Source organism: Serpula lacrymans, assembly GCF_000218685.1.
Source record: "Serpula lacrymans var. lacrymans S7.9 unplaced genomic scaffold SERLAscaffold_12, whole genome shotgun sequence".
NCBI lineage: Eukaryota > Fungi > Basidiomycota > Agaricomycetes > Boletales > Serpulaceae > Serpula > Serpula lacrymans.
Window position 1 is genome coordinate 1,330,017 of NW_006763301.1, and position 24,935 is coordinate 1,354,951.

At 46.7% G+C, this 24,935-nt stretch overlaps 6 protein-coding genes across 6 annotated transcripts; 4 read left to right on the forward strand and 2 right to left on the reverse strand.

Moving 5' to 3' along the window:
• Positions 1 to 2,672: 2,672 nt before the first annotated feature.
• Positions 2,673 to 3,068, reverse strand: SERLADRAFT_399036 (uncharacterized protein; the record flags this gene model as incomplete). Its single annotated transcript, XM_007322257.1, has 1 exon — positions 2,673 to 3,068. One exon carries the CDS (start codon positions 3,019 to 3,021, stop codon positions 2,800 to 2,802), a length of 222 nt encoding a protein of 73 aa, XP_007322319.1.
• Positions 3,069 to 5,156: 2,088 nt separating this feature from the next.
• SERLADRAFT_399040 (uncharacterized protein) lies at positions 5,157 to 5,474 on the forward strand (the record flags this gene model as incomplete). The annotated part of the gene is made up of 2 exons (XM_007322258.1): positions 5,157 to 5,317; positions 5,354 to 5,474. 2 exons carry the CDS (start codon positions 5,157 to 5,159, stop codon positions 5,472 to 5,474), a joined length of 282 nt encoding a protein of 93 aa, XP_007322320.1.
• Positions 5,475 to 9,683: 4,209 nt separating this feature from the next.
• On the forward strand, positions 9,684 to 12,991 carry SERLADRAFT_452473 (glycosyltransferase family 39 protein; the record flags this gene model as incomplete). The annotated part of the gene is made up of 12 exons (XM_007322259.1): positions 9,684 to 10,112; positions 10,164 to 10,566; positions 10,618 to 10,726; positions 10,788 to 10,853; positions 10,908 to 11,001; positions 11,060 to 11,243; positions 11,303 to 11,884; positions 11,950 to 12,267; positions 12,322 to 12,384; positions 12,436 to 12,479; positions 12,531 to 12,737; positions 12,788 to 12,991. 12 exons carry the CDS (start codon positions 9,768 to 9,770, stop codon positions 12,809 to 12,811), a joined length of 2,439 nt encoding a protein of 812 aa, XP_007322321.1.
• A 599-nt stretch (positions 12,992 to 13,590) lies between these two features.
• SERLADRAFT_476432 (uncharacterized protein) lies at positions 13,591 to 14,765 on the forward strand (the record flags this gene model as incomplete). The annotated part of the gene is made up of 2 exons (XM_007322260.1): positions 13,591 to 14,505; positions 14,558 to 14,765. The coding sequence occupies 2 exons, from the start codon at positions 13,635 to 13,637 to the stop codon at positions 14,641 to 14,643; spliced, it is 957 nt and encodes a 318-aa protein (XP_007322322.1).
• A 3,463-nt stretch (positions 14,766 to 18,228) lies between these two features.
• Positions 18,229 to 21,406, forward strand: SERLADRAFT_441718 (uncharacterized protein; the record flags this gene model as incomplete). The annotated part of the gene is made up of 3 exons (XM_007322261.1): positions 18,229 to 18,306; positions 18,387 to 19,177; positions 19,234 to 21,406. The coding sequence occupies 3 exons, from the start codon at positions 18,229 to 18,231 to the stop codon at positions 21,404 to 21,406; spliced, it is 3,042 nt and encodes a 1,013-aa protein (XP_007322323.1).
• A 246-nt stretch (positions 21,407 to 21,652) lies between these two features.
• On the reverse strand, positions 21,653 to 23,676 carry SERLADRAFT_476439 (uncharacterized protein; the record flags this gene model as incomplete). Its single annotated transcript, XM_007322262.1, has 7 exons — positions 21,653 to 22,509; positions 22,570 to 22,586; positions 22,653 to 22,669; positions 22,720 to 23,005; positions 23,058 to 23,185; positions 23,236 to 23,254; positions 23,321 to 23,676. 7 exons carry the CDS (start codon positions 23,487 to 23,489, stop codon positions 22,216 to 22,218), a joined length of 930 nt encoding a protein of 309 aa, XP_007322324.1.
• Positions 23,677 to 24,935: the final 1,259 nt, after the last annotated feature.

Sequence of the window (24,935 nt, forward strand, 5' to 3'; positions counted from 1 at the left end):
ACCTGAACGGCGGTGTAGCCCTTGGATTCCGGTAATGCGCCTATGAGATCGGTGGTGATAACCTGCCAAGGCCGATCTGGTATCGGGTTCGGGTGTAGAGGGGCGTTAGTCTTTGTCCGATGTGCCTTGGTGCGTTGACAACTCTCGCATCCTCGTACATACCGTCTGATATCTGTACGAAGACTTGGCCACCAGAGCTCTCGGTTTACTCGTTCAAACATCGTTCTTTCTCCTGGGTGCCCGGCTAGGGCTTCGTTGTGATGATCTTTCAATATTCGCGCCCTTAGTTCGTGATTTCGGGGAACGTATACTCGGTCAGCTAAAGGGATCGGGTAGGAACTCGTCGCGGACTCTCTCTTGATCCAGACGATCCTATCCTTCATCTTCCAGGTATCCGGCTTCTCTTTCAAGTTCTTCTTTACTACGTCGTCTTGTTTCTGGAAGCTTTGACGTATATCTGGTAGGTATCCTTCGTTGGTGTCAAGTAATTCGAAATGTACGTCTGGGAGAAGTATCTGATCTTCGTTATCGTTTGTGCCTTTAGGATGATCGATCCGTCTGCTTAACAGGTCGGCCTTCGTATTCTGATTTCCTTTGACGTGTTCCATCTTAAAATTATAATCTGCAAGCTGGGATGACCATCGAGCTTGGCGTCGATTGTATTTCTGAGGTTGACGGAAGTAGAGGAGGTTTTGGTGATCTGTGAAGATGGTGAAGGGGTGTTTCGATCCTACAAGGTGATGTCGCCATTCATCTAACGCCGTCATGACTGCGAGCATCTCTTTGTCGTAAATTTCATAGTTCCGTTCTGCAGGGGTAAGGGCTTTCGAGAGGAATGCTATGGGTCTGAATTTGTCGTTTTGTTTCTGGGATAGGACGGCTCCTACAGCGAAGTCAGAGGCGTCGGTTTCTAGTTTGAATGGGTCGTCGTCGTTTGGTATAGCAAGGGTGGGGGCAGTAGTGAGCGTTTTCTTCAATGTTTCAAAGGACGTTTCTTGTTCGTCCTTCCAGGTCCAGTCAACTTTTCCGGTGAGCACAGTGAGTGGTTTCGCAATTCGTCCGTAGTCTTTGACAAATCGTCGATAGAAATTGGAGAACCCTAAGAATGATTGGAGTTCTCTTTTATTCTTTGGTGCGGGCCAGTCAGCGACCGCTGCGACTTTTAACGGGTCCATACGGATAGTGTCTTTGGAGATGATCATGCCTAAATACTCGACTTCCTGTTTCTCGAATTCGCACTTTTCTGGTTTAAGATACAACTGATTTTGTTGCAGGATATGGAGGACTTTGGTGACTATTTGACGATGTTCTTCGAGTGTTTCCGTGAAGATCATAATATCGTCTAAATATACAATAACTTTTCCTTCCGTGATCAGTTCTCTTAGGAGGTGGTCCATCATGGTCTGGAAGGTTGCTGGCGAGTTGGTAAGTCCGAAAAACATGACGAGGGGTTCGAACAGGCCGCGATTGGTCCTGAAAGCGGCTTTGTGTTCGTCTCCTTCTTGGATTCGGACGTTGTTGTATCCCCATCGTACGTCTGGTTTCGTGAAGTAATTGGCACCTTTGAGTTTATCGATGAGTTCGGATATGAGGGGGAGGGTGTAGCGATTCTTTATGGTAAGCTCATTCAGCTTGCGATAATCTTGGACAGGGCGTAGTGAGCCATCTTTCTTTTTGATAAAGAAGAATGGTGATGCGTAAGGTGATTTGGATACTCGAATCCGTCCACTTGTTAGATTTTCGTTAAGGAATTCGTCTAGATGGTGTTGTTCGTCTCGGCTAAGAGGGTACGTTTTGCAGTCAAGACCATTAGCCTCTGGTATTAACTCAATTGCATGGTCCCAAGGACGTTTCGGGGGAAGTTTGTCAAATGATTCTTTGGTGAAAACGGGTTCGAATTCATGGTAGATTGGAGGAACGACATCTCGGAAAGTAAGCTTTGACTTTGCCTTTTCGGAGGATTCGGCGATTTGTTGACTTTTAGTGGCAAATGCGTTCAATTCTAGCTGTGTTATCTCCATAATTCGTGTTTCAAGATCGACGGCTAGAACTTTATCCCCTTCTTCAGGATGATACTCCGGATCATCAGCAGGGAAGGTAATCTTGTTGGTCCGCCAATCAATTGTTGGATTCGTCAGTATCAACCAGTCGTATCCAAGCAGTATGCGTGGTGAAAGTAGAGATGCTACGATGACGTCTATCAAATGTTCTTTCCCTTTCACATTGATGTGAAGAGTGACATAGTGTGTTACTTTCTGGGATCGACCATCGGCTCCTGCAGCGTCAAGAGGGACGGGCAGAGGCGTAGTATTGAGGGTATACTTGTCAACCAGGCTTCGATCGATAACCGAGTTGGTGCAACCAGAGTCGATAAGGGTTGGGACGGTGAATGTCTGTCTGTCGTCTATGGTAGTGACTTGAGAAATGATATGGAGGCTTCGTTTTGACGTAGGGTGGTGCGGCGAGGTGTAAGCATGGATGCGTTCTATAATGTTCTCTTCGTCGTGGTTCCTTAGCATCTGTATCGCCTGCAGGGTGATATGCTCGTAGTGATCTTTATGGGCCCAGTTTCGTAACAGAGCTCTTGCTCTTTCTGGTTTCTGGTCTTTGATTCGTCTGGCCAACCATTCCGGTGAATGTGGCTTCGCGTAGGTTTCGGTTACAGCACGTAGATGTTGATCAACTCGTTTTATTGCAGTCGTTGGTAATGTACGAGGGTTAAATACAACATTCCGGGTCAGAGAGTCCGTGCTTACTCCTGACCTTTCTGAAAATCCTTCGGGGGTGCTTCGATTTCTTTTAATGACGATGTAGTGGGAGTGTCTTTGGTTTCCTCCGTTTCCATATATCGTATTGCCATCTTTCCATGTGGGCAATTTCTAGCAATGTGGCCTCGTTCGCCACAATTGTAACAAGTAACATTCGGGTTGGGCCGATGTTGTCTTTGCGTGTTGGAACTCCCAATCTCCATAGGTACACCTGATCCTCCAAACGTTCCTGCTGTGTTTGGATGGACTGCATTCTGGGGCGGTGGTTTATGAGATGGAGTATAATACGGTCGCTGTTGGATATACCGTGGTCTTCGCGTCTCTGTTCGCGGTACTGTCTGTTGATGCTGTGGTGGAGGGTAGCCTTGGTTCTGCTGATAGCGCGGTTGATATCGTTGGTACTGAGTTGGCAGCCTTTGTTGAGGTGGTTTATCTCTCCTCCTTTCCAGATTAAGCTCTTCATTTCGCTGTTCCCATTTCCTTGCCGCTGCCTTCCACTCTAAGTACGTGGTGGGTAGGTTTTCCTGTTGCGAGATACGATCACGAAGGAACTGGGAGAGGTTGCGGCGAAGAATACTGTGAATGAACGGATAACTTTCATCTGCGTCTGGTGGTAATCCCGCTTCCATAAGTTTGGATTCGAGTCCTCCGAAATATGCGTCTACCGTCATCTCTCGTTGTTCGTAATCATGAAGGGCAATCTCTGCTTTCAACTTGAGATGGGGGTCCAGGAATTCGTTATCTAATTCCTTGATGAATTCTGAGATAGTTCCCCAATTTCGCGGTGCAAATAAGTCTCCTAGCACTGCGGTTTTGTTGTTGAAGTTCGCCTTCCATGTATGACAGGCGTCATTGGCTTTATCGGACGAGATTCGGGATAGTGCAAAGAGGATTTTGGAGGAGTTGGTCTGGAAACTTCTGGGATAGGCGAAAAAGTAGTTTGCTAAAGCGTTCTTCCAGTCAACGTATGTTTCCTTTTTACCGATGAATTCGAATGGAGGGGTGGCAAGGACAGCTTTGCTTCCTTGATTTGTTTCGTCGGCCATTGCTGCCGCTAGATCAGGTTCAAGGTCTAAAGATTCCTGATCGAACCAATCGTCGGGTTGGTTTTCGGGTTCTGGAGTCGGAGGCGGGGGAGGAAAGTCTTCCGGTCCTGTTGACTGATACAGATCGTCGGGTTCTAGAGCTTCTGCAGCAGCTCCTAGAGATTGTGGGGGAGGTGTGTCGGGAGTGACCAGAGGACGGGGTTCTCGATAGGGCTCCAGATTTTCAACGGGTTAGATAACGAGTTTTTTAGATACCAAGTCTTTCTAGATAACGAGTCCTTTTTATTTACTAAGTCTCCTCCTTCTGCTTCTCGGGGTCTCCAGTATTCTACGTTTTGAGTAGACTCTTCACTTTCCGACTCGGTTTCGCTCTTCACTTTCCGACTCGGTTTCGCTGCTAGATTCTCCCCCGAGTATATCTGTTAATGAACTTCCTGTTTCTCGTTCTATCCTTTCTGCACAAGGTGCAAAAAGTTGTTCAACCGACGGGATGAGCGGTGCTTCTCCTCTCCGACCTTGGTAGGTGTAAGAGTACTGCGAATAGATACGAGTTCGTGAGCTATGGTTGATAACGGCCCAGAAATCGCTTTGGAGTACTGTAACAATGAAACGTTCGGGGTGATCAGATTGTTGGTTAACAACAAATGGAGTGAGGATTTCTAGGACCCAGTAATATTCGTCGACGTATTCTGAAACGTGTCGAATGTTGTCGATTTCGGTCGTGTAGTCTTCTCCGTCACGGGATTTCCTCTGAGCAGTCGCGATGAGCTGATCAAATCGTGCTAATGCAGCAACAACTCGTCGAATATGATCTTTAGTAGAGGGCGTGACGATTATAATAGAAGTGCTGTGTTGAAGACCAAACCGCGGCCCGAATGCGTCAAGATCTTGGACTTCAGGGAGGTAGAGAGTTCGGCAAAGTCGTGTCAGATATTGGACAATAGAAAGGTGGTCCAGATGATTGCCGATGCAGAAGTACTGGATGGGTTGGTAACTGACAGGAGAGGCGGAGTAGGTGTCGTAGTAGTCAGATGTAAAAAATGAGGACGGGATATCGTAGGTAGGTTCCTCGTTAGGCCTCTTCCTTAACACAATGCCGCAAAGCAAGGTGTGTTCGAAGTCGTAAGGGAGGAGGCGGCTGGGTATGTCTGGAAAAATGAGAGGGCGGATTCGATAAAGATCGAGGAGATCTGGGATGTGGCTCTGCGAAATAAGTTGCAGGTTTCGTTCTTGTACGTTGGCTATTCCTTTCAAAAGCTTAACCCTCTGAGTGTTCTCGTAACTCGGGCGTACTAGGCTCTCGAAGTAGTCTATCAACGGAATTTATTCGTGCCGCAGGGATATGAAGATTAAAAGTTCTCTCCGTGCTCTGTCGGAGATGTTGGAGTATCTCCTCGAGACTGCGAGAATTTCTCCTACAGATGGCGGAATGGTAAAAGATGGATTGGGTGAGAGCGAGTGCGTCGTTTATGTCGAGGATGATATCCTCGATCGGATCAATTGGTGAAGACGAAGCAGAGGAGTCTTGATACAACTCAGTGATCTGTTCGACCGTTCCTTCCACGTCTGGAGTACGGGCTTCGGTAGGGACGGGGAGGACCGGGAGCGGTTTGTTGAGAGCTGCGAGGAAATCTCTCTGGTGTCTGCGGTCCGCTTCTGATACCCACTCTTCTGAGAGCTGTTGGGAGGTAGACACGATGGAGGTATACGACGTCGCTGACGAGTCCGGTTTGTAGGTATCTGATGATGGCAAAGAACGCGAAGAATTGGACGAGAGCGGTGATGGTAGAGAAGGCGTCCAGTTTGAGAAGACTGAACGACAATAGGTGTAGTGGGGTGGATAGTGAGAGGTCGATGACGATAGTGAGGAGAATGATAGGGATGGTAGAGAGGTGGAGAAGGTGATGATGAAGGTTTAGACCGGTGCAGTGGCAACGACAGTCTTTTTCAGGGTGTAAGGAAACAGTTTTCCAAAGAGGGGCTCTGGAAAAGGATTCGAGGTAGGTGAGTTCAATATTTTGTCAGGCAACAAATACGAAGCTATATAACAAAGCTCAATGTCTGGTCAAGTCCTTCCTTGAAGGCGGTGAATCAGAGTATGAGAATGAAGAGTATCGGTAAGAGCGCAAATCCAAACTAATATTGAACTAGAGAACAATACATTGAGTATATACTTCTCTTATATAGTGAACGGCGATGGTCAGACCGAGAAAGGGAACTACTGAGAAAGTGGTCTGACCAGCTAACTAACCAATAAGAAAAAAGGGAGGAAGTGGTCCGATCTATCGTGTTTACTAATCGTATCAGAAAACGTATTGGTAAGGGATATGCGATTGGCTGTATCAGTAAGCCCATGAGAAGGCGCTGATTCACTACCTTCTTCGCTTATCAATATTCCTCCGAAGTATTCCCAGACATAGCACTGAATCGTGGCTATGTCATCTGGATATCTTCTTGAGGGTCGACAACGAGTCTACCTTGTTGTAGGTACGATAGAACGTGAGTGTGAAGAGAGAATAAGAAGAAAAATGATAAAAGTAATAAGACACCAGCTGTAATCTCTAGTCCAAGGGCAAGAGGAGTGATGGGGATCGAATCTGCTAACCACGACATGACGGGAATGCGATAAGAAAAATCGATTCCTCACATTCTGTTGTACATAGACACTGGTCCTGCCTATTCCTGTGTAGGTGGGTATACAATTTTTGGGCCCCCCTAATGGTTTTATACCATTATTTTCTTCTATACTTGTGTTACTTTGTCAAGGCAATGTTTCTTTATGGGTAAGACTTTTATCTGTGTCATCTCCATTGCTTAGCTCATATTCAAGTTCTGCATCTCTAGGTGTGTTGGTTATGTGTTTGGTAAGCTGGGTAAAGCCCTTTTGATTGGCTATTCTCTGCTTCTTTGCTAACAGTCATTTTTTTCTTGGTGGAGGCATTCTGACGACGTCTTACAGCGGATTCAAGCACTTCAGATCAGCAACCCAAAATCTGAATGATTATGTAATATATACAATTTCTGATTTTTGGTATGAATGAGTATTTTAGTTACATTTTCTATCAAAATTTTAAAATCAGCCTGAAATAAGGCCTGGTTGACCCTGGGCAGAGAGGTTGGGTCCAAGTGCAATGCACTGTAGTCACATGACCAATCACGTGACACACCACCTGACCAGTGTCTAGATTCACCATGTGACTGGTCACATGCTAGATATCAGACTTTAAACTTGATTTACAACTGCACAGTACCTCATGTATTTTAGTATACACTGCGGGCTTTGGCTTATTTAAGCCCAGCTTATATCCTGAAAACATTCAATTTTAGCTTTTTCTAGCCAATCAGAACCCAGGACTCCCATATTTTCAGGATATAAGCTGGGCTTAAATAAGCCAATGCCCACAGTGATATATACTAGAGCAATACATGGGGAAGGACTCAGCAAGTCGACTTGTCATTGTGGTTGCGCTCCAGTGCCCCAAGACTGTGTCTTGTTGGTGTTGTCACACATGCTAACAAAGCCAAGTTTTCAATCAAATGAAGTTACACCTGGTGATATTGTTTCATTGTATAAGTAACTGTTATGAACTGTGTTCCCTATGGACTTCATTTCTTTTCTAGAGTAGCTACACACACCAATACTCATTCATACTTTCCCACACTTGTTACTTATTACGGTCCTACCTGTCATTGTTTGTTCAACACAAACACCTACTATAAATCAAAATACATAATCGTCCAGGTGATCCTGGGTGATCAGTCCAAGGTCCAGACAATGAGAGGAGTAGTGGAAAGTAGTCTTAGACTGGGGGATGTTAAAAATATGTAATGGTCACACGTGAATATTACACAGGAAGATGAAGGTGTTGAGAGAGCTCTTGAGCATTCCAAACACTATATAACAGTTTTATGTCTACTATTTATTCAGTCAGACACCGCCCTACAACTACATGTCCTGAAGCATAATGTATTCAGTCCGAAGTTCAGGGTAGCGTAAAGTCCGAGGCTAGCTAACTAAAGGAATGGAGTTTCCAAGTAAGCTGGAGTGAACATGAAGGAGAGTATTACGGGCTAGTACTTGATAATGAGTCTGAGTCACAGTCAGCTGTGACAATTGTTACTTCGTTACATACTCATAGCCACCTGAGCTTTAGCACTCCGACACACGAAAAAAATTTCGGTTCCTTTGTTGGTCGCGCTGAAGCTCAGTGTAAAGAAGAGCGTCAAGGCAAGCTCAGACAACAAGAATAATGGCATTTGGTATGTTTCCCAGTGTTTTTAACTACAGTATTCAAATCGCCTTTTATTGTTTTGTGATAACTATTTCTTTGACTGACGAGATGTATATTTCTTTCATGAAGGAGCATCAGGCAATCGTGGCGGATTTGGGGGACGTGGGGGTGGAGCTGGGGGTGGACGCGGTGGTTTTGGAGGGGGTAGAGGTGCACCACGAGGAGGCGGGAGAGGCGGACGAGGTACGGAGTTTTTCCTTGGTTTTTTTTAAGTTTTTATACGCTAATTCAATTTATATTCAGGGGGCGGAGTTCGAGGTGGTGGCGTACAAAGTCGAGGAAGAGGTGGGGGTGGTCGAGGTGGTGGTGGTAGAGGAGCGCCTCGCGGAGCAGGACGTGGTGGTAGGGGGGGTGCTAGAGGAGGCGCAAAGGTTATCTTGGAACCCCACAGACACCCTGGCATTTTCATTGCTAAAGGAAAAGACCATCTATTGGTCACAAAAAACCTTGTACCCGGGGAGTCGGTATATGGAGAGAAGCGGATATCTATAGAGGGTGCAGAAGACACAAAAACGGAGTACCGCGTTTGGAATCCTTTCCGGAGCAAGCTTGCGGCTGGTGTATTGGGCGGCCTGGATAGTATCTATATTGCACCAGGCAAAAAGGTTCTGTATCTGGGAGCTGCCAGCGGCACAAGTGTCAGCCATGTAGCCGACATCGTAGGTCCGGTAAGTACACTTTCGACTGTATCAATCTCTTGGTTCTGGCTGATTATCTAATTCCAGGAAGGTGTTGTTTATGCGGTGGAATTTTCTCCCCGGTCAGGCCGTGATCTGATCAACATGGCAAAAAAGAGGACAAACGTCATTCGTAAGTATCAAAAGTCAGTTTGCACACTATATTTGCTGACATCAGCGACTGTTTGCAGCAATTGTTGAGGACGCACGTCTTCCTAATAAATATCGCATGCTGCTTTCAACGGTTGATGTCATCTTTGCCGACGTCGCTCAACCCGATCAAGCGCGTATCGTGATTCACAACGCTCAATATTTCCTCAAGGATGGTGGTCACATCGTAATATCAATCAAAGCGAGTTGTATAGATTCAACAGTGGCTCCTGCAACCGTATTCGTGCAAGAGGTGCAATTGCTCAGAGAGGGAAAATTCAAGCCGATTGAGCAAATTACGTTGGAGCCATACGAACGTGACCACGCTATGGTTTCTGGTAAGTCAGCATACTGGCGGATTGCCTATAAGTCATTCACATCTTCCCTGTCAATGCAGCTGAATACCAACGCCATATGTAAGATTGGAGACCCTTTCGTACTATTTATATTCGGGCTGCGTTGCTGGATTTTCCATAGTTGGTCATGTTCGTTGAGATGGTTGTCTTGTAGGTGTCGATGTCTTCGCCTTTTGCATCGCCTGTCGTCACGAAAAGTACTGTCGTTGTTGTCTGTTGTAAATGAGAATATTTGCATCTAATCTGTATTTGTGGTTTGCCTGATGAGTCTATTTTTTCGTGGCTGATGATTCGCTGGTGTGTTGATGAGCCCGAGCAATTTTGACCGACGTGGCAGTTTGTTTGGTGGCGCCGCAGTATCAGTATCCACGTGAAGGCGGCTGTAGCAGATGCCAACAGCCAAAACCAACCAACTTAGAACACGACCGTGGCCTACATTTCAAGGCTTCCACAGCCTTTTGCACTTGAGAAATAGCTAATGAGACCTCCCCAGGTCGAACTGGATTTCGGTACACCACCAGGAACCCCTCCGCGAACATCGTCTGACTTTGAAGAAGTACCATACCCAGCGGACCATCATTGGGCCACAGCGCAGCAACAGGAATCTTTACCACTTCACTACATGTCGGAGGATACGGCAACGCGCAGGAGAGTTGCGAGAGGGCCTGGCAGCAGCGGAGGGTTTTTGAGCGGGGACGAGCATGAGGGAGAAATGCAATATGACGACGAGGGTAAGGACGTGTACTCAAAATCAAGGCCGGCAAAAGGCCGCGTTAGCAGTGGACGCATAAGAAGACCTCCACCCCCGCCTCCAACTTCAATTGTATGCTACCTTTTCTCTAGTCTTAGACTTCTAACTGATACACCAACCAAGAGCGAGTTCATTTCCCAAAACCTCGAACACCTCCCTCCCGCAATTTACACTCTTTTGTCATGCTGGACAAGGTTCCATAAAATTGGTCATTCTGGTGTGGTCGTCTGGGACGAAGCCCATTTTGGAAAGTTTGGCTCGCATTACTTGAAACGCGAGTTTTACTTCGATGTCCACCCTCCTCTGGGAAAGATGCTTGTGGGCCTCGCGGGTTTGCTGGCAGGCTATGACGGCAGTTTTGAATTCAAGAGTGGGGCTGAATACTCGGATAATGTGCCATATGTTGCTATGCGAGTGATGATGGCTACCTTTGGTGTAGCTATGGTCCCTTTGGGCTGGTATACTGCTGTTGAACTGGGTCTGAGCTCGTGGGCGTGTCACTTGGTTGCTCTGATGGTACTTTGCGGTGAGAATACTGTGCTATATTTTGTAGTTTTAGCTCATGTATTTTTCACAGATGTCGCATGGCTGTGTATATCTCGATTCATTCTATTGGACTCTATGTTACTTTTCTTCACCTTTACTACGGTCTTTTTCCTCACCAAGTTTCACAATCAACAATATCAGTAAGTTGATTTATTTTAGTGCTATACGTCTATCGATCAGTCCTGACCTATTCCGCTCAAGATCCTTTTCTTTTGACTGGTGGCTTTGGCTTGCAATGACAGGAATATCTATTGGATGTGTCACAAGGTGTGCCTCCCTTCTTAAATTTTGTGGTGTACCCTGCTCATACCATTTTTGAAGTGTCAAATGGATCGGCCTGTTTATTACAGCTGTAGTGGGACTGTACACGATTGAGGACTTGTGGGATAAGTTTGGCGACCTCAAGATGTCTTATGTGAGTCTTCCTTCCTATCACCTTTGCAAGGTCCAACCCCCCTTGACACACTTGACAGCGAGATCAAATAAGGCATTGGGCTGCTCGAGTGCTATGTCTCATAGTTCTTCCCATCCTTGTTTATATGATGTCTTTCAAAATCCACTTTCTTATCCTCAACCATTCCGGTCCAGGCGATGCACAGATGAGCTCGTTATTCCAAGCCCATCTCGTCGGCAATGATTTTTCACGGAATCCACTTGGTGAGTCCCCGTTCTATGTTCATGTCTTATACATAATGCTTATTATCTGATCAATGCAGAGGTTGCCTATGGGTCAAAAATCACACTTAAAAACATGGGATGGGGAGGTGGACTTCTGCATTCGCATGTTCAAACATATCCGGCTGGTTCTACTCAACAACAAGTGACGTGTTACCATTACAAGGACGACAACAATGATTGGGTCGTACTTCCCAGGTGGGATGAGTCTGAATATAATCCGAATGATCCTTTGCATTTCCTTCAAGACGGAGATGTTATTCGTCTTCAGCATGCTGCGACTACCCGCAATTTACATTCCCATAACGTTCCAGCGCCTGTCACAAAGCTCAATAACGAGGTCTCTTGTTATGGCAATGCAACAATAGGAGACTATCATGACTACTGGAAAGTGGAGGTCGTTGATGACATCAAGCAAGGCAGCAAGGATAAGGTCGACAGGATACATTCCCTTACAACTCGCTTGAGGTTTCGCCATGACACTCTAGGATGTTACTTGCGTGCAGCCAACTCCGTTTTACCGCAGTGGGGATACAAACAAATAGAAGTCAGCTGTGATAAGGAAAATAATCCTAACGACCCGCATACCTATTGGAACGTGGAGAGCCACTGGAATGATCGATGTACGTGTATCCTGAACATGGTTGAAGCTTTTACTTATTACTTATTACTTATTACTTATATGCAGTGCCCCCCGCCGACACTAAATTCTTCAAATCTCCCTTCCTCCGTGACTTCTGGCACCTCAATGTGGCAATGATGACATCCAACAATGCTCTCATTCCAGACCCTGACAAGGACGATATCCTGGCTTCCAATCCTACAGACTGGCCTTGGATGCACCTTGGCTTGCGTATGTGTGGCTGGGGAGACCATCAGCCCAAGTACTATCTCCTTGGAACGCCGATTATTTGGTGGGGAGGTTCCGCTAGTCTGGTTGTTTCTTTTATTGTCCTTGGGGTGTATTTGTTCCGCCATCAACGAAAATATATAGATATGGATTCAAGTAGGGCTGCTACGCTATCAACTTAATTTCGCGTTTAACTGACTCGTGCGACAGGGGAATGGGATCATTTCTTGTACGTCGGGAAAATCGCTTTCTATGGTTGGTTCTTGCACTACGGTAAGAATACTACTTTTGAATGCGAGCCAATGGCTGATCCGAGCTATGTAGCACCGTTTTTCATCATGGGTCGTGTGACTTATGTCCATCACTACGTATGTCTCTCAATTAAAATATGCTGATCATCTCACCAATATCAATCATAGCTTCCGACTTTGTACTTCTCTGTTTTGATGTTCAGCCACCTCCTTGATCACTTCATCTTTTCCTCACGTCGCTGGAAAGAGAAGACGAAAAAAATTTCTTTCGGTGTTTGTGCTTTCCTCATTGTTGCAAACTTCTGGTGGTTTAGAGGTTTAGCGTGGGGTATAGATGGCCCCATCAACGAACACTGGGGTCTGTTGTGGCGTAAAGTACGTAGTCCTCAGACATCATGATTGGTGTTAACTAACGGGAGTTACAGAGCTGGAACATTTATAATGCATAATCGTGTATTGGTGGAACGGTAAAATGACCGATGATTACTTCTGGAGCTATATTAATTTATGTTAGTTTCCAACGTCCCTACTTGTCCGTATTATAAGAAAATAAACAAGTGCCGTGTTTTTACCCACTTCCGTGGGTACAGAAATACATGCATACAGCCTAATATGCTGACTGCACCGTACTGGTCGAGATTACAGTGTGATAGGCTCCAGTGTTTGCAATTGGCAAAGGCCTTAAATACAAACCTGTATATTGTGTCCTTAAGTCAAGCAAAAGTTCAGGCAATACTCTACTTAATAATATATCGGAATTCATATTCATTCACACTAACTAGTGTTCCCAGAGTATCGATACTTTTTTGGCATAGGGGTACTACCATGGTATCATGATGGCGACCGAACGCAGATTTTACCTGTGGAAGCAAAGAAAATCGCAATTGATCGTGTCCATTAAAGCGCTTTCGGTCCCTACATATAAGATATATAAGTGTGAGTGTCCTTATAATTATAGTTGCCTACTATATACAAGCTCTGAACATAAATAGCTGGTCTCTAGTTCTATTCATTAAAAAAAGGATGAGGCAAAAGAGTAATCTTCCATTTCTGGGATTGACGACAGTCGGTCGATATCGATATATCTTGCTAATAGTAGTAAGGCAAAGTATATATTGACATGGACTTTCAAATCAACAATATGGTAGGCAAAGAGTACAAAGATCCTTGGTTGCACTTGCCACCGGTAAGTGTTATTTGGCAACACCCTTGGATCCAAACAACCACCGTCACCTTCCATATCCGACCATAAAAAATCTAGCTCAGACAGTGATGAACACTCTGCCGATTACAGTATCTGGCTTCACCGTACTACCTGTGACTTACCAAAAATCAACGCACATCATATATGCACGTCCACACGCTGTATCTAAATCAGCTAAAAGCAAGAACAGAAACCTACCAGACGGGCGAACACTATTCCTAGTCAATGTACCACCGGATGCCTCCGAACGCGAGATATCTTTGCTATTCAAAAGTTGTGGGACAGTGGAGAGGGTGGTTTTTGACCACAGCCCAGAGGAAGAATTGAGGAATGAGGAGAGCGATAGCGATAGCGAAGTCGCAGAAGAGGATGTTGAGATTCAGGACGCCGAAGGCCAACCAGAGGAACAGCCTCGTAAAAAGCGGAAAGTCTCCAAAGAAAAGCAACCCAAAGCACCAACAGTTACACCACTCTCAACTACGCAACTCCGTACACTCCGAAACACAGGCGGATGTGCACATGTTATTTTTCTTGACTCATCTGCCCTTGACAAGGCCATCTCAGGGCCTATCAAACCGAAATCATGGCCTACATCGGAAGAGCCGCGGGGATTAACGCACTATATGGCGTTGCATGATTCATGTCGGCCGCCTCTTGACACTGTGAGAGCGCATGCTGACAGTGCGATCGAACTCTACGACTACGAACAAGCAAAGAACAAGCAACAAGCGGCGTATCGCAAGGGCGAGGCTGTCGTCGACGAAGATGGATTCACCTTGGTCACTCGCGGAGGTGCTTATGGACAGACGCTTGGTGGAGGTGTCGGGGTTGCGAACAAGAAATTCCAGGAGACAGGGAAAATGAACAATCGAAAAAAGAAGGAGGGCAAAGAGAAAGAGTCATTCTACGCTTTCCAGAAGGCAGAGAAACAACGCAAAGGTTGGCTTCATCTACATTATTTTCTCAACGATCTGCCAACTATCCCTTGCAGCGATTGTGGATATCAAAAAGAACTGGGAGGCAGACAAAGCCCGAATAGAAAAACTAAAGGAGTCTCGAAAGTACAAACCTTACTAGTACATTTACCTGTTACCACAACGTGTTCCCTCCAAGTCAGGTCATCGTTATACACCAAGTTATCCAGAAGTAGTCTCAGAAAGCGTTGCAGCAAAATAAGATTCGATATCTATGTCATAATCATTGTGTCCGTGCAACAGGTCCACCTAGTCTACGATAAAAGAGAAGGTATGCACATCTGTCGTCTCGTTCCAGTCCACCAAATACATCTTCAGCCCGCACATCTGATACCAATTCATCATCAATCCGTATCCACGCTTCACGTGGTTTTGTGCTCATGTCTCTGTTGGGATGTAGCACATCCAAAGTATAGTGTCCTCCTGAAGCCGAGAGCCCATGATGGTACAACACTGTATAATGCATTAGATATATAAGAATAAAAAAACGTGGAATGCTCGTACCGCCGAAGAGTTTATAACGTGTTGGTTGTACTTTACGACCAGGCGCCATAATATCTATGATGAGTAGTTAATAAGAAGTTGGATTGCCATTCCGAATAATCAACACCCACCGGGCCCGATTTCCAGCTCAGGACCAAACGACACCTGTTTTCCAACCTTTGCCACACCGCCTGCATTCATATCGTACAGGAAGCGCTTCATATGAAGCACTAGAATCGGCGGTAAAGCCTCGATTTGGACAAGTTGACTAGCATCGATAACTACACCTGGTCTCGCAGGCGATGTCACTTGCACAGACTGCGGCGCAGAAATATAAGCCAAGGCATCCTTTATAGTGTATATTTGCTCGCGCTGGATTGATCGAAGCATGATCGTAAGCAAATTCAAAGGAATTAAGGAGCGCCGAAAGTACCTGAATATCCAGTCGCAACGAGCGCCAATCCTCGACAATTACCGAGTCTTTTTGTTGAGGGGCACGTAACGTCGATCGAAATTTGCCCCCAAAGATGCGCGTTATTGGTGACTCAGCCGTTTTGATCTAGATATATCAGGTATATTAATATCTGGAAGCATAGCTCACTCTAACCTTCCTCTCACCGTCCGCGTGACAACAGTTTTGTTCCGCCTTCCTACCTCTAGCCATCCACTTTCTGGCGGTGGAGCCGCTTCCTCACGCTCTTCTACATGTGCATGAGCGTTGGGTTTAGACGTAGCAGGCGATATTGATGAGACGATAGAAAGTAGCTCTTCCTCTAGAGTATCCAAATAAAATCCAAAAAACTCTTCAGCATCTTCTTGGTGACCACCCTGAAAGCACACGAATGATGAATAACATGTACAGTACTGTACAAAGGCACTTACCCGCATGTGATCGAACTGCTTCTTCTCCTTCATCGCATCATATACATGAGTCGGAAGGAAAGAGTCAAACCCATCTTCCTCTTGATCCTCACGATATCCATAATCACGCTCTACGCCTTTTCCCTTGCCTTGAACACTGGCCTTCGGTTGGAATTCCTTTAAGAATTGAACGGTAGCATCAACCAACGGTATCTTTGTCTTCTCTTCCTGTGTTCCATTTTCCCCAAGGAAACGTCCTAATTCTGTGAACAAGCGCCAGAATGGTGGGCAATATACAAGTACTTGCAGGACTGCATTAGCAAAGCACATATTGCCATTATTGATCAAACCACGCGGGCGGATTTTTGGTGCATTTGCAGGACCTGCAGGCCCCGAATTAAGCAATGCGAGGAGTTCGGGCTTCTTGCTGGGAGGAACAGGGATAGAAGACTCAGGAGCGGAAGTAGCCGGAATGGAGAAACCAACAACAGAAGATGTAGGAAGGGAATTTGAAGTCTTTGAAGAAGAAGCAGCATCAGACGATCGAAGAAGGGAGGCCCAAGATTTCGGAACGGATTTAGGGGCAGGAGAAGGAGCAGGCACGGAAGTAGGAGCTGGCTGAGAAATAGAAATATCAGCCGGCGGGGAAGTCAGCTCCTCAGGCGTTGACTTTTCTTCTATTGATGGGACCGCGAGAGTGCTGACTTTAGGGGATTGGGAGGCCCTACCTCTATCAGGGGATACAGCAGCGACAGAAAGTGAAGTGTTCGTAGAAACAGGGGACCCGGGCATTGGGGTGTCAGGTGCTGTCGAGCAGGTGGGAGTCGTTTCGGTAGCAGAAGACGATGGTACGTCAGCATGCTCTGGGGGTGACTGTGTGAGCTCCTTTGATGTATTAGCTTCACCCTCCTGGGTTATGCCTTGTTCGGAAGCATGGCTTTCGGCAGGTACAGGCGAAGCTGGAGGTGTCGGCAAGTCCAGTGCGTATTGAATAACGTCTTGAGGGGGTCGTGCCCGAGGGGATATTATAATACCTGGAGCGTGTGATGGGTCGTGAGGCCGCTTAGACCATATTACCCAACCTCCATATCGCCTGTTAATGGGTGGTTGTGCAGCCGAGCTTTTAGGCGAAGAGGGGGAAGGAGATAAAGTTGCCCTTTCCGGGGTTTCTGTGGAATCGGTTTCAGACATTGATGAAGTTTGTGCAGTCTGTTGAACCGGTGGACGAGATTTGACTAGGGAGCTCGAAGCAGGAGCGCTGACATCGGCTCGGTCGCTTTGGCTCGATAGTGGAGGGATAGGGTCTTCTTGTCCAGGAGGTTGTGTCGGAGGAGGCGGACCAGGTGAAAGAGGAGGTAACATGGACAACTGCTTGGGAAGCGGAGATAAAGGTTGCTGGGAGGGCCAAGCAGAACCATAAGGGCTAGAAGGAAGGATGGGATACGAAGGTGAATAAGGTACACTGGTGGCGTGAGGGTACTTTCCATGGTGCGGTGCATAAGCATTGGGCGAATGAGGGGAGTGTTGGAGCGGGGGTTGCGGGTACGGATAGTGATGTTGAGGGTGAGGGTAATGCTGGTAGCTGGGGCCACCTCTTGAGGGCGGGTATCCTCCTCGGCCTTGTGGAGTCATTTGAGGGGAGGAAGGAGGGTGCATCGGATGACCATTCATGGGAGGGAGGGGGTACGGAAGTTGATAAGGGCCAGGGCTATGGCTGCCATAAACATAGTGTGGAGGCGGTGGAGGATGTTGGTAATATGATGAAGGACCAGGATGGGGATATGGTGACTGAGATGCCGCCATGTGTACGTTCATTCGAGGGTAATTTCTGATGGGAGATGGATAGATAAAATCAGAAAAAAACAGTTACGGATCAGCATGTACCATCGAAACATACCAAGAAGAAGGAGGCTTTCTGGATAATAAAAAACAGACAAAAACGCGAGACAAGTCCAGGGAGCCAATGTTGTAGAATAAATGTAAGAAACCTGTAAAGTCGATCCTGGCTCTTGATGGCAAACGAAGGTTCTAAAACACACGGGAAAAAAAGGTAAAAAGTTAATAAAATCATGGGATTAAAGACAGAAATAGTTACTCGCTGTAACTGAGGTTTTGCAAGATCGTAATCAGAATAATTGAGCCCCAGGATTGAGCTGGACGGGGTCGAGGGCTGTCGTGAGTCCGAGCCCAAAACCAAAATCCTGTAGGACCTGTTGACATCTATTTGTCACCCGTCCCAATTGGCTGGTGTGGCTGAAAACTGCGGAAATGACCGAATTCCCTCTGCCAGCTCACGGTCCCGAACGTCGAGCTCGCTATTTCGTCGCTGTTGCATGTCTTCATCATGAACGCCGAGCTCAGCGAAGACCACCCGTTTGTATTGGAGCTGACTAGTCTGCATAACACCGCAGCACGTTTTCAGGTGCAGCCATATCATGTGCTTATATCACCCGAGAGCTCTCAGGCTGATGTTTAGTTGCTCTGAACCCCTTTGGTGTACAGCATGAAGCACATATAGCCGCCGTCAAGCTCCAGAGACATTCACTGGATACCTCCCATACCCTCGAACGCATACATATTCTGGAACGTGAAAATGCGCACCTTACAGAGGAAATCACCTTATTGCGCGCCCATCCAGATATAACGCCCCATCCAGCTTCTCTGCAGGTGCAAGAACTTACACTTGCTTTGAGACGCGTTTCCGACAAGCTTGACCTCGCAGAGGATGCCTTACTTACGCGGACAGCTGAGCTGGCCTCTGTCCGAAGTGATCTAGTAAAAGCAGCTCAAGATGTCGAAGGAGCGTTTGAGCTAGCTGCTCGCATGCGTGCCAGAGAAGAGGAGAGCAAGGTACGAGAAAGGGATCTCGAAATAAAGGCCCGAGCCGCAGAGGAGGAGCGAAAAATGGCTGATCTCGTTGTCCAAGAGTATGCAGACCTGGTGAGGTCTATAGAAGGCAGACCGGGCTCAAACTCATCTCTCCCTTCCTCCCTCCACGCCCTCCACACCAATGGCTTAGCTCACAGTTCATCTTCTAATGTGACTCTAGTGGACAGTCTCCACGAAGGCAAGTCTGGTCTGCATAAACTGTTGACAGAATTCAATAGCGAGACCGAGAAACTGGAAGCTGTAATCAGCCAACTGCAAGGGAAAGTATCCGTTTTGGAAACGAAACTAGAATCAGAACAGAAAACTTCCAAACGTGATCGCTTCCTACTTTCTCATGCTCAAACAGAGCTGGATAAAGCTCGAATGGACGATAACACGGCGGCGAAAATGGTCTCCCGTTACATGTCAGTGTGTTTTATACAAATGGTATATCTGACCTTGAATGTTTCAACGCCTTCAGGAAATTTTCTCAGTCGTCTACTGATGCGCTTCAAAAGGCAATGGAGGCTCTCAGGGCCCGACATGCAGGCACTGTCAACACTCTCAGCGCCCAGATTAACCAGTTAGAGCATTCTTTAGGTGTGGAACGACGCCAAGCGGGTAGGCTACGTGATGCACTGGATGAGCTGTCCTTCGACATTGCCCGTGAAACGTACGGTCGCAGACGTGAGATATCGCTGCGTCTGGCACTCCTTGCCCGCGAGGAAAGTATCACCGAAGGGCTGCGTCGTTGGTCCCGCAGGGCTCAGGAGTTATTCGAGCGCTCTACTTCAGGCCAGGATGGCGAGATTACTCTGCGTTCTTCCTTCGAGCGGGCTGTACAGGATGCCGAAGGCTTATTAGACGCGCTCGATGGCGGGGAATTTTCGCTTGATGGCTGTTCTGCTGGTGCACTTGCACGAGTTGTAGCGGCCCGAGATGCCGTGTCAGCACTCACCCACGAGCTGCAGGCAGAAACAGAGAGGCGAATGGAGCTAGAGAAACAAGTTGGACATTTGCTTCTGGTAGCGCCTCCTACTTCTCCTCCTATAGCTCCTGAGTTAGTGCCGTCACTGCATTCACCTATTTCTCGATCCGACTCAGGAGCAAGGATATCTTCCTCTGCTACGCTGATCAATGACCCACCGAGCCCATCGCCTCAATCCGCAACCCTGCCTCAAGATCTCTCCATGAATGGCATTTTTGCTGAGCCGTCCAACAGCAATGGTACGGGTCTTCATTTCCAAGAAACTCAAGCACCTGTGCGTGACAAATCCTCAGTGCCTGAGGAATCGCCTTACTCCGGAAGTGCTCATGTTACTGGCTCTCCTGATGACCTCACGAACCTACGACATTCACCTGTCTTTGGGCAAAACACACAGACGTTGCCCATGCCTTCACCTTCACGGCCCATACCAGAAAAAGACTGCAAGGATAATATACCTGAACTACAAATGGCCGAAGTGAACCCTCCACCGAACGAACTACTTAGTCCATTAACTCCTAGGTCACAGGCTGTTCACATATTGCGCCCTGAAGATGAACCATCTCAATCTATCGGTGATCTCTCTGTAGTCGATATCGTGGAAGATGCCCCCTCGTCTGCTTCATCTCTGCTATATTTACCATCTCAAACAGGGGATGAGGAGCTTAGTTCCGAGTTGGAGTCTTCTCTTGACAATATATCATGTCTCATATCGTCACTTGCCCAAGTACAAGTTCGCTACGATACCTTTCAACGTGCCTTCCGCGATTGCCATCTTGCCCTCAAAGACCTGAAGCGCTCTCTGTTGCCGTTAACCGAACATTTAACCGAACCAAACACGTCTTCGGCGCTTGAAAGGGTCATCGAGCGCCTCGATGATTTCAACGAAGACACGCGAGTTGAGCTGGAGATCCGCATTGCGGATGAAGAACTTGTGGCACATGGATTTGAAACCCTTCTCGCCGTACCAGGCGCCATAGCCGACGCTACTGAGCGTACCCAAGTCGAGCAAAACCTCACTGCCTTTGTGGACGGTACCGATCCTGCTGTAGATAGAGCGATGCATCGGTTTTCTCGCAAACTCGACGATCTGCAGCACGACATAGCGGCAGTCAAACGTGTTGTGCACGAATTGCCCACTGTAGATTCGATGCTCAGTCCAGCTGCAGCTGCTGAAAGCCCTTCGAAAACGTCCTCGAACTGGTCTTCCTGGACTGCTGGCTTGCTGGGCGCTGGTGCGCCCCGCCCATCCAGTCCTGCGCCTACTTTTGGGTCGGTTATGACGTCTCCACGACTAAGGCACTCGCCATCTTTCACGCGACATCAAACATCTTTACATAGGTCGTCTGGAGATAGCTCAGACCCACTTGCTAATTTGGGACTGCGAATACCTATGCCTTCACTTGCCATGTCAGTTCCACCATCTTCTTCGCCTGTAGGTTTGGGAATTGGATATTCTCCGGCTAGGGCCGGTTCTCGCCCCCGGACGTTGTCTGGGATGTACATGTTAGGTCTGGGGTCGAGGAGCACGTCACTGACTGCTTCGCCGTCAGCTGCTAAAAGCACAAGTCCCACTTCGCAACGCCAGCCTACGTTGCATCAAATGAATGAAACTGTGGCGGTAGGAAATGGGGCAGAAGAGCAGGATAGTGGGAGTGACGTTGAGTAGATGGCTATATCAGGTGGACACTTTATGTGCAGCGTTACGGACTAAGCCTTAATACCCCTGTGGTTGTTATATGTTTTACCTACATGATTACCATACTCATACGGTTTGCAAGTTAAATATACATTTGTGTTACTTCGATTCTTCAAACAAAGCAAAAAAAACAACAACAACTCTAACCAGAGAAAGTCATGGTGGACTGCGAAGGTTTTAAGACCTGGAGCATGAATCATATCCCTGGAGCATTAGAGATTGTAATAATAATCAGCGATGGGAGACGATATATGAAAATGCAGGTCGATACATGTTCTCGCCAGTCATTCTCGAGCACTTTCAAAGCAATTGGAAGCCGCCTAACTACCATTCTGTTCAGTACGACCTCGGAACAACACTGACAACTCGAGACAGTGATCATCTCCAAGTTGCAAGCCATAGCATTACCACCGACTTTCCATCGACTATTTTTGTCGAGAAAGTCACCGTCCAAGTGCACATATATAATGGTAAGCGTAGTGACATGGGCTTTTTCAGTAGCTGTGAGCATGTCATATAGGGTGAACCGTTTGAGATCAGTTGGTAATGGCCTGCAGCATGAGATTTTCAGCAAAACATCATCAAAGTACTCGATCTGAAACGAGAAGGGCGGTTGATGAATGCGTCGTGAAAGTTCCGACCACCACCGATTGTCCAGCTTTGTATGGAAGATAAGCGTGAAAACACAACGTGGATACGCTTAATGAACGCAATATGCCTGGACGGACTTGATCCGAGTGCTTCAATGCCGCCACAAGTACAGTTAAACCATATGTCCACTACAAACGGGCTTTATCCTCCGCATTATCACTACCAGTACTCTGCAGAAATACTTCTATAGCGTCCAGCCATGTCTGTGCTTGGAAGTACTCGAACCAGTTATGCCCAAATTGGTAACTTGGTATCTCTCCAGGACGATCACCAACCTGTACAACTTTTGCCCAAGGTATGACTTTTTGAAATGCTTCTACATTGGAGAAAGGCAGTATTTGGTCAAGTTTACCGTGGATGATCAAGAAAGGGATGTCAGACGAGAGTTTCGAGTGAAGACCACCGAAATCAAAACGCGAGACCTGTTATAGAATTAATCCGATTCAGCTCGCACGTTGGCGACTCTCACAAAAAGTACGTACAGCTCTTTTTTGTTTCTCTATTGATATATTTTGAAGTAATGTCATCAGTAGGGACTGCAGTTCAGGTTAAATAGTCACTCAACCGATTGTTTTGAACGGTCTAGTGTCAGAGCGTCAGTAGGGCCCGGTGTATGAAAAAAATAAAATTACCGGCCAATAATTCCGTGTTCCACTGCCCAGTTGATCCTTGCTTGATTTTTCTCATCAGCAAACCATTCTGGGTCGTAGTTGGCCGCCATGGACTGCCGCACGACATTTCTCTTTATATCCTCTGTCAAGGGACCTGCGGGTCTTGGGGCAAATTTGACACCGTAACGAGGGTCTCGTAGGACCGCCGGTAAGGTTGCACTTAACACAACATGTGTTACATGGAATGGTAAAGGCGTTGGTTCGGTGGCATGGTGAGGGAGAAAAAGGAGCTGTTGTGTAATAGCACCTAAAGTGTGATTCAGTACGCAGAATACAAGCTATCACGGGGTGAAATTTACCTCCCATCGAATGCCCGCAAATTGCGAGTTCATTCCATCCAATAAACTGAAGGAGGAAAAGGAGATCCCTGGCGAGCGACTCGATCGTGAAGCTGTCGTTCTCTTCGTAGGTGGAGTCACCCATTCCTCTTTCACATGAAGTCAGCTTCTAATTTAAGGTAAGAAGGGAGTTTATTACCTGTGGTCATATATAAGGACTGCGTTTCAACGAAGAAATCAGATTTGTGTAAGTGTTTAGGGGTCATGTTACCGCGAAGACTTACCCGGTCGGTTGTGCGCGAGTCTTGAACTCAAGCGCTCCCAATCAACTCTGCAGGATGTCATCCCGCCAACCAGGACTATTGGTATGGCTAGACCAAGATGATCCGACCCCAGGATTTCATAAGCCAGTTCGATGCCGTCAGGAAGTGTTACTTTCGAGAATCCAGCCATTCTGAGCCAAGCAGAAGTAGATAGTTAGCCTGAGAGCCTAGACCGTTCGTTTGTGAGCCTCAGATACACTTGAGAGGGAAAAACTGGTTTCGATACTTGTATTGTCCTGGTAAACTGCAGAGATGTGTGGACCGCCTTCTGTATGATGGTTACTATTGGTACCGCGGCATATCATATCATGATCATCAGGAGAAGAACTTTATTCATGTTACTTCATTGTGACAATGGCAATCAATGTCACATTGATGACTATATTGGGGAGCCATTTCGTTCCCAGATTTCATGGGCCAACCGGATGTCACAAAAATAACGCCAAAGTCACATACAGCTAAATTCATATCGATAAACCACCACGTGAGAGCACACGTACAGGAAGACGAAACGGAGTACGAATAATTTTAAGTGCCGGCCACCTGCATGTGACTCTGTCAGAGTCTAACCACATCATTTTAGCCTTTTTTTAAAGATTTAGTCTAATATTCCAACTCAATTCAACTCAGTGGAAAGTCAGTCAAACTCCTATGCGTGTGATTTTTCAAAATATTGGTCTATCAATATGAATTTAGCTGTAATTATGGTGGTCGTTTGGTTACGGTTGGAATTTTAAACACCGCGGAGCAAGGCATCTTAATATATTCAACAGCCGCTTTTATAACTCTATTGCCCATGCAGTGTGACTGTGACTGTTGCGAGTATCAAATTTATGATAAAATGTGCTTTGCAAATACAAGGAAAGTTGGTTAAGACAAATGTCACAGATATGGAAAGAAAAATAGTCACTAGATAAAACTTGTACTATTGTTGGACACCGGATGCAACCGGTGTCATGCACCAAAGTTGATTGGTAGCATGAACAGGTGTCAATAACGAAGCGAATATTCAAAAAGACTCGCCTTTGCGCCACACAGGCACAGTGCCACATGGAATAGTAATTAATATTGCCCTTTTTGAACTTGTGGCTGATCAGCACCACCTCTATTAGGCAATCCAGTCATGCTCACCTTTGCTTTTCCATCCGGTACTTTCCGCGTTTCGGCATTTCGGCAAATTTTCGCGTCGCCACTGGCTACACATTGCATTGCGCCCTCGCTTTTGTCGTTTCCCTTACTCCCCTTCCTTTGCCTAGCCCCACCATGGGCCCCTTCCTCTCCTTTTTATCCTCACCTGATGGTCGTTTCTGGATCCCCATTCTAATCCACTTGTTTGTCACCCCCACCCTCCTCCTCCTCATCTTATTTGCACCCCCACCATTTCTGATGTCACCACTTCCTATCCGCTTCCGTCGCCGATCCGTTGACTACCACGTGCCACTGCTGATATCAGCAAAGCCCCGGCGGCCGGTCCAAATAGGGCAACAGGTCCATCTTCATGACGTCGATCTGCCATCATATACTATCAAAACATTGGTCGCTCGTCTTGCCTGGTTGGAGTGTGGGTGGGTAATTT